The sequence below is a fragment of the Rutidosis leptorrhynchoides genome, chromosome 3, assembly GCF_046630445.1.
Source record: "Rutidosis leptorrhynchoides isolate AG116_Rl617_1_P2 chromosome 3, CSIRO_AGI_Rlap_v1, whole genome shotgun sequence".
In the NCBI taxonomy this organism is placed as follows: Eukaryota; Viridiplantae; Streptophyta; class Magnoliopsida; order Asterales; family Asteraceae; genus Rutidosis; species Rutidosis leptorrhynchoides.
Window position 1 is genome coordinate 601,964,799 of NC_092335.1, and position 13,256 is coordinate 601,978,054.

The following is a 13,256-nucleotide window of genomic DNA, read 5'->3' on the forward strand; positions in this document are numbered from 1 at the left end:
ACCCATATGACGATGTTTACAATAGTGTGTTAGTGTGTTGTGGATTATAGGGTAACATTCCCAACGGAATACCCCTGTTGTTGTGATTGTGCCGATATGTGGAAGGGTGTAAGACTTGGTGTACGCAAGCATCTCCTTAGTGTTAGATGAAGGGTTTCGTTAGGCTATATCGTTTTGGCCTTGTGAAAATTGCGGGTAGCGTGTGATCGCTAGGAACCTTTGATAAGACGATAAACCGTAAGGTTTGTCGGGTATGAATGACTTCAGATCATTATTATAGAGAGACGGGTGACATCGGGTGTATGGAACCTAAAGATCGAGTTCTAAAATTTAGTAGGTTGTGGCGGGAGTCTGTATGACACTGCGTCAGGTGCCTTCTTATACCTGCTAGTGTGATGTTCAACTCCGATGATGGTGTGATCACTTTGTGCTTAGGGTGCCGATGAGATACCCTTGGAAGCAGCGGAGATTATAATAGTGATCGACGGGTGATAGTAATTCGACGGTTGCGAAAGTCGAAGTTTAAGAGCATTGTGACGAATACTTCTTATGAAGTGACGGGTGAGCGAATCTTGTTGCTCTTAAGTGATAGACGGGTAGAGATGACCGGTGAGCCGGTGACGGACTTAATGGTCGGTTAGTCCGAAGGATATGATGAAGTGTTGACATTGTGGTGGACGCAATTATGGTGTCGAAATTGGTCACTCTTCTCCATGAGAGTGAGCAATTGTTGAAAAAGTTCGTTGTGTGGAAGGTGCGATTTCATCGCGTGTACGACGTCTCAAGTGATTGTGCATGTCGGCTCTGAGAGCCTAAAGCGAATTTGTGGTGAATTGATGTTTATGACCAACGGTGAGAATGGTCAGGTGTGACGTGGAATTACAATTCCGCAGGATGTTATCATCTTGGCGGTGAGAATAGGGAGATAAATCCTAAGTGGGGGAGTTTTTACTGCCGCCCGAGGAAAACTCCAGTGGTGTTATGTATAGTGAAATGTTGGAGCGTACCATGCTAAGCCTCAATGGGTATTCGGAGCTCCTAACGAGGAAGAGTGATGGGTTGCTAATGTCGACTCGAGATCGTGCTTTACGATTGTGAGTTACAACTCAAGAATGTTATGCGTGAAGATTGTGATAATGGGATCGAATGAAGTGTAAGACTTCCTATGTAAGGTGGTCGTGTAGTACCAATGTGCAGTATGAGACCAAATGTGAAGTTTGAGATCCCGGAGTGAGAGAATGAAGTTGTCGTTGTGGGTGCTCCCGTAGTGAAAAATCTGGGTTGTCGTGAAACCCGGACAGTATAATTGAATGAGAACAAGTTCGATATCGTAACGAATATCGTATTTTCCCTGTCGGGAAAACGCAATCGTGGAGATTGTCAGTGGATTATTCCACTTTATGGATGAATGTGAGGCGGAGAGTGTCGATTCTGATTGTCTCACATCGAGACACGCGGATGTTGTTTGTTTGCGAGAGTGTGTTCCCTAGTAATGCGACTGTTAGTTGCATTGAAATGTTGAGACCATCCTTAACGGACGGTCTAGGTAGGAAAGTTCACCCAGCGTGGTGAATATTTTTGTGAGTCGTGTGGTGAATTGCGGAAATTTTGTGATGATGATGCGCCGTTGACGGGATTTTGGTATACGAATAGCTTCTATGCTAGTACTAGGAAGCCATATTGTATGGTTCAGAGGAGAAACTCTATGACGATGTGTTGATGTTTCGTCTAATTCGTGGTGTATTATTGTCGTCCTGGATTAATCCAGTGACGTATAGTCGTGTGTGGATCGATCGGCGGGAAAGTGGTGCTTCTTAAGTGTTATTGCTGGGTTATTAAAATTTTTTCGTTGAAGGAATGATCCGGTGTAGAGCCGGAGGGAGTTTGGTTCTTGGCCTAAAGAATATTCAGGAATGATCGGTCGAGTAGTACGGTTATGAACCGAATGAGTACGAAATTTTAAGGAAGCATGAATCCTTCTCGATTTGGATTAATGTAAGACTTGGTTCGCGGCGTAGTGAATTTAAAAGATCGCATAGGGCGATATAGTTATGGATGACGCTTGTTGCGTGTTGCAGCCGTGAGAACTTGAAGGAAAATGTGGTATTTTTCGTATTTCCTAAATGGAAATTCTGGACGTTGAGTGTATGAGATATCGTTTATTGCGGTAGTGCACGCTAGTGATCATTAGCGTGTGGTGGGATCTTAGAATTCACGGATGATGTTATGGATGACGGGCTTGGTTGTGTTTCGTAAGATCGTGAGGCGTGACGACGATGTTTGTCGGCAAATTGTTCTACTCTTAGGAAGATTGTGAAGTGTATGGTATGAGTTTGGATACTCGGCGTAGGAGCAACGGTTACGGTTGTTTCGACTCGTGGGTTGATTACCCAATATTGTGGTATTATGATGCGTTAGTGCACGAAGCGAGGATTCGGATGAGTTTACTACTTGTGTGACTCCGTGTTGGAAGCGGAAATGTTCGTGGGAGAAGTGCTTAACTTCTAGTGTTTGTGCGGATCACGAGGACGTGATCCAATTTAAGTGGGGGAGAGTTGTAACACCCGTTTTTCAGTTACACGTTATTTCGAGCGTCATTCGAAATACGAGACATGTAAGTGTATATTTGGATCCCAAATAAAGTTGGAGTTGATGTTCTAAAACCTTACCATTGGATAGTAAATCTCATTACGTTTCCAACGATATTTGATTCGTCGAAAACGGAGTTACGGTTTGAAAGTTACGACCAAAACAAGTTCAGTTTCAGACTCAGTTCATTGGGACTCCGTCCAGACTTTAGGACGCCGTCCAACAATGAAGGTTAGGACGCCGTCCAAGCTTTTTGGACGCCGTCCAGAAGGCCTGACGGGCCAGCAGCTCTATTTTACTCAAATTAAAAGGGGTATTTGGGTCTTTTCACTTGGGGTCGGTTTGGGATCATCAAAAATGATCTAGAACTCCATTTGGAGCTCATTCTCACCCACACAAAACACTCTCATCTTATTTTAGAGAGAGAGGGTTAATTTAGAGTGAGAAAGCTTGGTTTGGTGAAGAAGATGAGCGTTTCGGGTTAAAGCTCGAGAGTTAAAGTTGTTCCTTTCATTCACGGTTACATTTTGGTAGTATTGGTAAGTCTCAACTCCGAATTTCATTGTTATGATTCTTGTGTACATTTAGGGTTTGAGCTTGTTATTTGTAAAACCCTTTTAGATGATGAAGAGGGTTTATGGAAACCCACTATTTTGATATTTTGCGGGTTTTGGGTTGGTTAATGATTTAAGCATGTTTAAGGTTTGTAAGTGGGGTATAATCACTAGTATTAGTGATTTTAGAAGTGTTGGAACTTGTAAGACCCATTTGGGGGTAAAATGGGTGAATTTGGGTTATGTTGAGATAAGGAAAACCCTAATAGCTATGATCTAGGGTTTGGCCATGTGAATTGAAGTTGTAAGTGTTAAATTGTGTTTATTAGTCATTAATACACTTGTAAATGATGGAAGAATTGTAAATGGGTCGGAATTACCACCCGTAGTGGTAATTGGTGAAGTCCACTTTATGTGTCTAAATGAGCGGTTTGTGGTGATAGGTGTAAACCCTTGGTTAAGGGTGTTGAAGTCGAATTCTCTCGTAGAGAATGTATGTTGATTGTTTGTATATCTATATGCGTATTATAGGTAAAAGGTTTGCTCGGTTGCTTTTGGAGGCGATTTACGTTTATGACTTGTGCGGGCAATTCGAGGTGAGTGGAATAATTATATGTGTAGGTATATAATGTATCTATTTGTTGTAGCGTGAAATGTGTAGTGTCGCGGTGCTAAGACACCATGTTTCACGTGAAGAGTGTAGCATCGAGGTGTTAAGATGCCACTCGGGTGTAGCATCGAGGTGTTAAGATGCCACCTAGGAGTGTAGTGTCGAGGTGTTAAGACACCACTCCGTAAAATAATGAGTGTTGCATCGAGGTGTTAAGATGCCACTCGGGGTGATGTGCCGAGGTGTTAAGGTGCCACCCTAGGGGTTAGTGGTGCGAGGTGTTAAGTGCCCTAACGGATGTTATGAACACCGATGGCGTTTTCGCGAGCGCCGTTCCCTTGTACTATTGGTTAACCATGGTTATTTGTGTTGTAGCGTAAGCATATTATATTTGTTCATATTATATATGCTTTTGTTATGCTAGCTTGATTATTGGAGGTTATAGCTTGTAATTGTGATGATAAGCTAATTGTGTTGCTAGCATGTATGCGGTATGTGAGTAAGTGTTTGCAAGTAGGTATATTATATATGTATGTGTATAATTATTGCATTCACTAAGCCTCGGCTTACCCCTCTCGTTGTTTACCTTTTTACAGGTATTGTGTTATTGATGCTAGCTAGTCGTTAGACTAGACGTGCAGGAGCGGTTGGGCTTGATGGGGTAGCTTTCGGATAATTGGACGCGGATGGGGTTTTGGTAGTCCCCGGGATTATGCTCTTGGTATCGGGTTGGATTGTAGAGTTCTAATCCGTCTAAAGAGATAAATGGGTCGAAACTGCTACTTTATTTGTAAAACGGGTCATTGTGAGCCCGGGGTTGTAAAACTTGTTTTTATGGTGGCAATATCTTAGTTTTACTTAATATGTCATATTGTGAAAATGGTTTCGTTGAAAAGTGTCGGGGAGCGAGTTTTTCGCTCGCGTGTAAACAAAAAACTGATCAGTACTTTTTAGTTCATTGGGACGCCGTCCCAAATCCTTGGACGCCGTCCCAGTTGTAAAGGCTGGACGCCGTCCCGATTTCTGGACGCCGTCCAGATGGGCAGTCACAGAAATTTTTTTTTTTTTGTCGTGTTTTTGGTAAATCAATGTTGGGTTGTTACAACAACCGTTATGTACTCGTTGTATTAATAATAATTTTAATAAAAAAATTATTAGTACAAATACGATTACTATAAATACATTTTATATAAATACGTTTAATATAAATACGAAGATTAAGAGAATAAACATATTATGCATAAATAATAAATTTTAAGAATAAACATTAATATGCATGAAATAAATAATGATTAATTGCATAAGTAATCATAAATGTTAGATAACATAAATATAAATGTTAGTGAAGTTAATAAGAGTTAGATTACAGAAATATAATTCAGGCGGTATAACCGACCATATATAACTTAAATAACATAATAACATAAATATAAATGTTAGTGAAGTTAATAAAATTTTGATTACAGAAATATAATTCATGCGGTATAACCGACCATATATAACTTAAATAACATAAATATAAATGTTAGTGAAGTTAATAAAAGTTAAAGAATTTCTTACCTTGATTAGTGATGTGTGCTTGCTTAGATAAATCTTGATTATACGGAGCATTTCGTGCTGATAACGTGTTATAATTTTTAACTTATAACTACCAAATACAATTATATTTGTTTATGAAATATTAGTAAAGAGAGAATAAGTGCGTATTTCATATAATTCTATGAAATGGTGCAAGTTTACAAACATACCATCATGGTGTATTTATACTGGTGTATTTATACTACTAAGAAATATTATGCATGTGGTATAAAATTGACTAAAAGTTTGTACAAATTTGACTATCCATATATGCATTATTATTTTAATTATCATAGCAGATTATACATTTGTACTCCGTGTATGTTTTTCAATATACCCGTCTGTCTTTTTTCCATTCCGTATATTATTTTTTACCAGCAAGAAACAAGAATTAAAGATCATACGTTTGTCCCTACCGGTACCGGAGAAGATGGTATGCCCCTAAAACCCTTAACGGTAAGGTAAATGCAAATTAATTATATCTATCTTGCCGAATATAATTATATAATTAGCTGTTAGTGCAAGCATTTGTATTCATTCTGCCCACCAAGTGTTCGATAAAATGTCACTGAGAACATATCACAAACTCATGCAACCATTTCTCAGAAACAATGGTGAACACTTTGCACCACTCTTTTCTTCAGTTCCCAGCACAAACCTTTGCTCAACATCATCTGATTCCAACAACCTAAAAACACGAGATTATGTTAAATCAGTTTTCGAAAGTTATGGATTCTCGGATACACTTTTGGGAAAATGTGAAAAATTTGCCCCCAAGTTTTCATCTTCAAAAGAATTTCAACAAACCGTCCAACCAAAATTCGACATTTTCAGAAACATGGGGTTGTCAACAGCCCAAATTGCCATTGTGTTTTCAGCTTACCCTCGGATACTAATTCGTGTTCCAGTTCATTACATTGAGCGCTCAGTTGCAGTGTTGAAGAAGGTTTTGGGTGATAAGTTATACGATGCACGTATTCTTAAGAATATTGGGTGGCTTTTGAATTCCGATTATGACAAGACTTTGGTACCTAATGTTGAGTACTTAAGAAGCTGTCAAATTGAGGAGTCGCAGATAATGCAGTTGTTTTATCATTATCCGAGGTTTTTATTACATAAAGCTGAAAACTTTAAGGAGTTTGTAAGAAGGGTTGATGAGTTGGGTGTTGATAGAGGATCAAAGTTGTTTGTTTACGCAGTTAGGACTGTTGGTTCAATGTCACTCGAAAGCTGGGAACAAAAACTTGATGTTTTTCGGGGATTAGGGTTTTCAGAAGTTGATATTGTTTTAACGTTTAGGAAATTTCCTAATGTATTTGCGTTGTCTGATAGGAAAATTAAGGAGACTGCTGAGTTTTTGGTTAGTTCAGGAAGATATGATCGCTCGTTCATTTGTAGGTACCCTTATGTTTTAATCTTTAGCCTTGACCGGAGGATTAAACCCAGGTTACGTGTTTTGGAGATATTGGAAAGAGAGAAAATATTGGAGATTAATAATAATAAAACACCCGTGTTGATTATGTCGGATTCTAAGTTCTTTGCTAAGTTTGTGGAGCCTCACTTGGATAAAGTTGATGAACTATCGTTTATGGTTAAGGATGCAAAAGCGTAATACATGGATTTGTTCGGTCTTCTTGTAGGGTATCTTTTGATTGTGAAAGAAAATTGTACTGACATGTTCATTTTGTGTTTGAATTTGCTTACATGATGCTGCAGAGTGTTAATCTTTATCTAATTGTTTCGTTACTAGAATCAAATTTTATAAAATCCTAGCAATATATATGAATATGGATGAAGTATTGTACTTTTCAATGCCAATATGATGCCGTTCTTCGTGGCCAAGCACAGTCATCAAAAAGCTTCCTGTTTTATCCAATGATATCGTCCAACACTCGTTTATTGTGACGAATTTGGTGTTGGTAATACACTAATGCTATTACTAAATTTTTTAAATTTGTTGATCTTGAAGTTTTTGTGTCATCTTTAGAAAATGCTCCATTGAAATGCTACATGTCATGGCAAAGTGATGCAATGAGTTATGTTGTTGCGTTAGTGTTGTCAGGTGTGTGCAAGTTTATTACAGAAGGTTGCGTATATGACCGTCTATTGGTCAAAAGTTGGGCCAAAGTCGGTCAAAAGTCAGAAGCTAGGTCAAATTAGTCAAAAAAGGTGGCCAGTTTAATCAAAATTGTCGTAGTTTAGTTTGATTTTTTTGTAATAGATTAACAGTTGATAGCGACTATAGGTACAAATTAGTCAAAGAAAGTTTTTAGGCTCTAAAATATGTATATAAATATATATATTTATGTATCTAAAAAGCTACGGTGGTCAACGTCTGTCTCGACCCCGTATCAACCTTCTCGACTCCGTCTCGTGCCTTTTTCAACCTTGGTTATGATGTTGGCTTAGTGGTATCAGGTGTGTGCAAGTTAATTACGGAAAGTTGCACATACAATCATGGCTATTTATACGGAAAAATAATGGAGGTTGCATCTTATTGAACAAGATGTCTAAAACTCGACCAACTCTCAGCAACTAGTGCTCCAGTACACTCAAAAGACCGGTCGTCTAAACTCAACTTACGCTTGGTTCTGAAATCTGAACACTACATCCTGGTTCAATCAAACTCAATTAAAGGCTAAAGTTTAGCATTTTTAATGGGTAGAAGGATATTTGAAGTTTATCAATTTATTCTCTAAATGTCTTCAACTTTGTGAAAAAGTCCACTCTTGCAATAGTAAGCCCAAATATGATATTTGAAACTCTCTCAACCTCGGAATCTGTGCTGGCCGGATTTTTTTTTTTTTTGAATTTTCTTTCCCCCTCTTTTCTGCCACCCTCCACCACCAGTATCCACCATCTGCTTCCGTCCTTTTTTTTTCTTCTTCTTCGCATTAGTTTTTTCACATTAATGTTTCTCTGTTGTTCTCTTGCCCTATTTCGCTTTCTTCGTTGAATATAAATATGAAGTCTACCGTCTCTTTTTTCTAATTTTCCGCCATTAACGGCTAATTTCGAACCGTTCCAAAAAACTACTTCCTTTTCATTTCAAACTCCTGTTGACTCTCTTCGACGGGATGCTTCACTTGCGGGTGTTGACTTTTCCTCTAAAAACTTTACTTCGGCTGCACGCACGGGTTCCAACGGTAATGAGCATGGTGCTTAGAGAGTGTCTCTTCCGTCCAACTCACCTACGGTGGAGAGGGAGCCTGCTTCCGGTTCTCAAGGGTCAACGGTCTTCATTGGACGGCTGGAGAAGGAAATTACGCGTTTTATGATCGAGAGTGTTTTTGAAAAAATTGGGTCGATTGCCGAGATCAAGCATTGGACTGCAAGAAGGTACGCTTTTGTCTCCTTCATAGATGATGAGTCCACTGCTAAAGCCGTTAAGGTGTTAGATTTAGTGCGGTCCTTTACAATTTAAAGTGTAATTTCTACTAATAGTTTTCAAACTTTAGTGGTATCCCGTGACCCACGATTCTATTACTAAATTCGCCCTTGAGTGTGATGTGGGAAATCCAAACGAGGTTAAAAATAATGAGGTCGGGACAACTGTTGTGGATGCGGTTGTTTTAGCTTCAGGTTGTTTCGATTCAACAAAGGGTAGGGCAGATTTAAATCGGGGAAGCGATGAGGTGAATACGGAGAAGATGGTTGGTGGCGTGGAGACAATGGTGGGTGGAACTTCTGCCGAAGATAAAAGTATAGATAAAGGCAAAAAGATTGTTGATAGGGGATGATGAGCCTTTGGGTACGCACGATGGGTCTTTGAGTAATACGGAGTATTTATTAGGTGCAGTTGGATAATTTGGATAATGTCCTTGGTAGAAATTGTAAAAAAGAGAATTGAGGAGGTTATGAATCCTACTAGTGCACTCATGAAGTTTAGCACCAAACATGCTTTAACAAGTTTACTAGTATATAACAACATTAAACGTATTTTGATATGATGATAGTATAACTATAAATAAGATAGTGTTTGGATTACGCAACAGAAATTACCAAAATGAAGAACACTTGACATTCAAATTTTGATCCAAATACTCAAAGTAGATATTACAGTAATTTTACCACTAAAATGAACATAGAATAATAAGTACAATTTACATTAAAAACACACTATACCAAGTAATTTGGCTAAGAAAAAACAGCAGCCAAATCACCATCTTTCCTTTAAAATTAAAAAACTAGAAATTTGAAGTATAATTCTACCCACCACTTGAATGCAGTGACCACATCCCTAATTACAACTATACCCTTACTCTCAATTAATACTAATAAAAATGAAGAAAAAAAAAAAAAAAACAATTAGATAGAAGCCCAATCAATCTCATAAGACGGACAATTTTCCAACGAAAAATTCTCCGCATCACACCACGCGCTCTCCTCCTCTGCAAGTTCCGGCAACACATATCCCAACGACGGCGATGACTCACCGTACCCGGACCCACTATCACTCTCCGATCCTTCAACTTTCCCCACCTCAGCCTGTTCAGCCGCCATCGTTGACTTTTCCATTTTCACCTTTCCCCGCTTTGACATTTTACATCCGTCAACTTTTTCCCATCCGACAAGATCTGACAAATCTCCGTTAACTTCGCGTCAACGGAAGAATGCACCGGCTTATAATCGCAACCGGTTTGATTAGACCAGTTATGACGGAGGTGAGTAAAATTAAGCCGCGCGTTATCTCCACGCAATTTATAAGCCGCGTGGTCGTAAGCCAACGCCGCTTCTTCGGCTGTTTCGAAAGTGCCTAACCAAAGCCGGGTACGGTTCTTGGGTAAACGGATCTCCGCGACCCATTTACCCCAGTGCCTTTGTCTAACGCCACGGTAAAGTTTTGTGGGTTTTGGTGGTGATCCGGTTTGTTTCATGGGTACAGGTTTCGGGCTCAAGTAGTTTGAGGTTGGGACGTAGGCTTGGGTTTGAATTTGGGTTTGGTGGGTTTGAAATGGGGTTAATTGGTTTAACCCGAATGATGATTCGGGTTGTGTATAGGAAAACGGGTTATGAGTAGAAAGGTTAGAAGGGTAACAATCTGGGTATGACCCGAATTGTTGTAGGGTTGTAGAAAGAGAAGGAGGAAAAGACGCAGAAGGGTATGAATAAGATGTTGAAGGAGAAGAAAATGTGAGGGTAGTTTGGTAATTTACTGAAGCGCTTTTGATAAAAGGTTCAAGTGCTTCCATAAGCTCACCGCCCGCCGTCGATGGTTGAAATCCGACGGTATTCCAGAAGTCCATTGTTGCAGACGTCATTAATCTTTTTTTTTGTTATATTTTTAAAATAGGGGAAAATAATATATAAATAATAAAAACTAAAATTAAGAAAAATAAAGGTTTTTTATAAAAATCAAACCTTTTTTTTTCCTTGAGTAATCAACCTTAAAGGGACGAAAATAAGCCCTATAAAGGTGTGATTTTGATGAAATTCTAATGAGAAAAAAAAAATTGATAAAAAAAAAAAAAAGAGGTGATTGAAATAGAACCCAAATAAAAAGATGGATCACTATTAAACACCAGGATGAAAAAACATATACGTACCCAAATTAAATTTGCTTTCTTGTTCTTGATAAAATCATGCAAAGCCCAGAAAAAAGTCGAAATAATTTGAAGGTTTTTTTTTTTTTTAATCAGACGATTTACAGAAAGGGAACATAGAAGCGGGGAATTCAGAGGGGGGAATATAAAAAAATAAATAAAATCAGAAGAAACAAAAAGAGTTTTTAAGAAATCTTTTTAATGTTTACTTTTAATTTAATTGTGTTAGAACTCACCTGTTAGTTTGAATGTGAATGTGAGTTTTGTGAAGAGTAGTTGTGCGTTAAATATAGGGACGTGGATGTGTGGAACTCACTTGGTTAACTTGAGTTAAACACGTGTTGTTAACCATGGTTAAGTTAATCTAGTTATACAGGATTGCAAGGTTCATCTGTCTTTTGCGGCGAGTGATATCATGGTGAGAGATGACCAATAAAAGAATGACACGTTGGATAGTGTCACGACATGTCACCGGATGACAAGGACAATTTGCCTAATTCTTTCTGGTAGTAGATAGATGGGGGATGATTCTCACACACACTTTTTTGATCCTCACACACCAATTGAGTATTATTAGAAGAGTAAAAGGTTAAAATAGGTGTGTGAGGATCAAAAAAGTAAGTGTGAGAATCAACCCCCTAGATAGATGGATATTGCTTCTAAATTTTTGACTTTAAAGGGAGAAAGTGAATTACTAGTATTTTTTTCCCTGCAGGTCTTGTTGAAAATCGAGTGTTCAAGACGACTTCTTCATTTGATTTTTTCAAATCGGTTACGATAGATTTGGAATTAGATCGGGTTGAAGTTAAGCTTATTAATTCTAAGGCGTGAACAAAAATACAAAATCCAAGAAGCCTAAAAAAAAATTTGTTCACTGCATTGAAAGGAAGAATTTCTTGGCTTTCGTGAAATATATTTTGATGATTCGTTTACATTTTCTTAGTTTGCGCTTTTTTGGTTCAGCTCGGGTTGAAGATAGTTCCTAATCAAGTCGTTGCGTCTTGATTACAGACCCTCTTTTTTGTCTAGTTGTTGTTTTAAATGTTTTTATGTCGTATGTAGTTGTTTTCGTTGGTTTCATATTGTAGTTTATGTTTGGCTCCTGTTTCCTATAGGTTTTTGGTTTTTAGGTTTGAGCTTGTTTTGACTTTTCACCCTTCAGTTGTATGTTCTTTTATGGTCTTCATCATTTCGATAAAAGGTTCCCTGCTTTTTTATATATATATATATATATATATATCCGTGCTGAGAAACTAGGAATGTGAGAACCAAAAAATGATACTAGTACATCACAACAGCTTTAAAAGCCAATCATTCCAACATATATTTTCTTTACCTGTACAAGTAATTCAATTAAACGAATAGAATCAAAAAACTCGTTTTTCTTCAAGGAACTAGAAGCAAACATTGTATCCTATCGAAATCTCCCAGCCAACCACATATTAGCCGCAACAATAGCATTCAAGCGACTCCTCATACTAGAAGTGGCATGCCAGTCTTGATACCAAACAGGCCAAGTTGACCATGTATCAAAAATAGGCAATTAAATATCGATCCAATGACGAACTAACATACATAACTCTCTAACAACGTCGCACGAAAGTAGAACATGATATAAATCCTCGAGATGTGGGCCAAAAACACAAGTAATGTCATCAATTTTCACACCTCTAATCGAAAATTGAGACGAGTAAGTAACATGTCCAACGCTACCCTCCGAATAAATACATTCACCTTTCGAGTCAACTCTTTCCACCACATCGTAGCAAAGGAACCGACTAGTAAACAATTGCGGACAATGCACCGACAAGTATTACCAACGTTAAACAACCCATTTGTCCGAAATAACCCAACGTTACACTATATATACGCTCACAAACCATTTCAATTTTCACACAATTCACTTTCATTTATATCTTTCTATTTTTTGTATCTTTCAATTCTATATTTTATCATCATGGAACCAAAAAAAACTAACCAAATTACAATCTAAACAAACCATCTCCATTTAGCTGAGTGGTTATCGAGCTTCTTAAGTATCTGAAAGGTCTAGAGTTTGAGCCTTAAATTGGGGATTTCATAATGCATTTTTCTTTACAATTGATTATGGAGTCCTTTAAAAGTTTCTTGCAAATGGTGAGTTCTGACCATATCTAGAAAGGTTTCCTCGGGGGGTTTCTTTGAGTGTAATAACCTGAAGTTTCCTCCTAACGGGTGTACAAAGTGAGTATGACATGTGACTTCCCGGATATAATCAGTTAGGTGGCTAATGCCCGCCGTCAATGACCTTAATACCGCTGTTTAAAAAGAAATAAAAAATAACAATCCAAAAAAGCTTAAAAATTCGACTTCTCAATCTTCGGATAGGTTCCAACATTTGCT

At 38.1% G+C, this 13,256-nt stretch overlaps 1 protein-coding gene and 1 pseudogene across 1 annotated transcript; one reads left to right on the top strand and one right to left on the bottom strand.

The window, feature by feature from the left end:
* The first annotated feature begins 5,893 nt into the window (after positions 1 to 5,893).
* LOC139902201 (transcription termination factor MTERF8, chloroplastic-like) lies at positions 5,894 to 6,943 on the top strand. The gene has a single exon (XM_071884850.1). It carries the CDS (start codon positions 5,894 to 5,896, stop codon positions 6,941 to 6,943), a length of 1,050 nt encoding a protein of 349 aa, XP_071740951.1.
* Positions 6,944 to 9,336: 2,393 nt separating this feature from the next.
* On the bottom strand, positions 9,337 to 11,028 carry LOC139898829 (ethylene-responsive transcription factor RAP2-13-like; annotated as a pseudogene).
* Between the last annotated feature and the right edge of the window lie 2,228 nt (positions 11,029 to 13,256).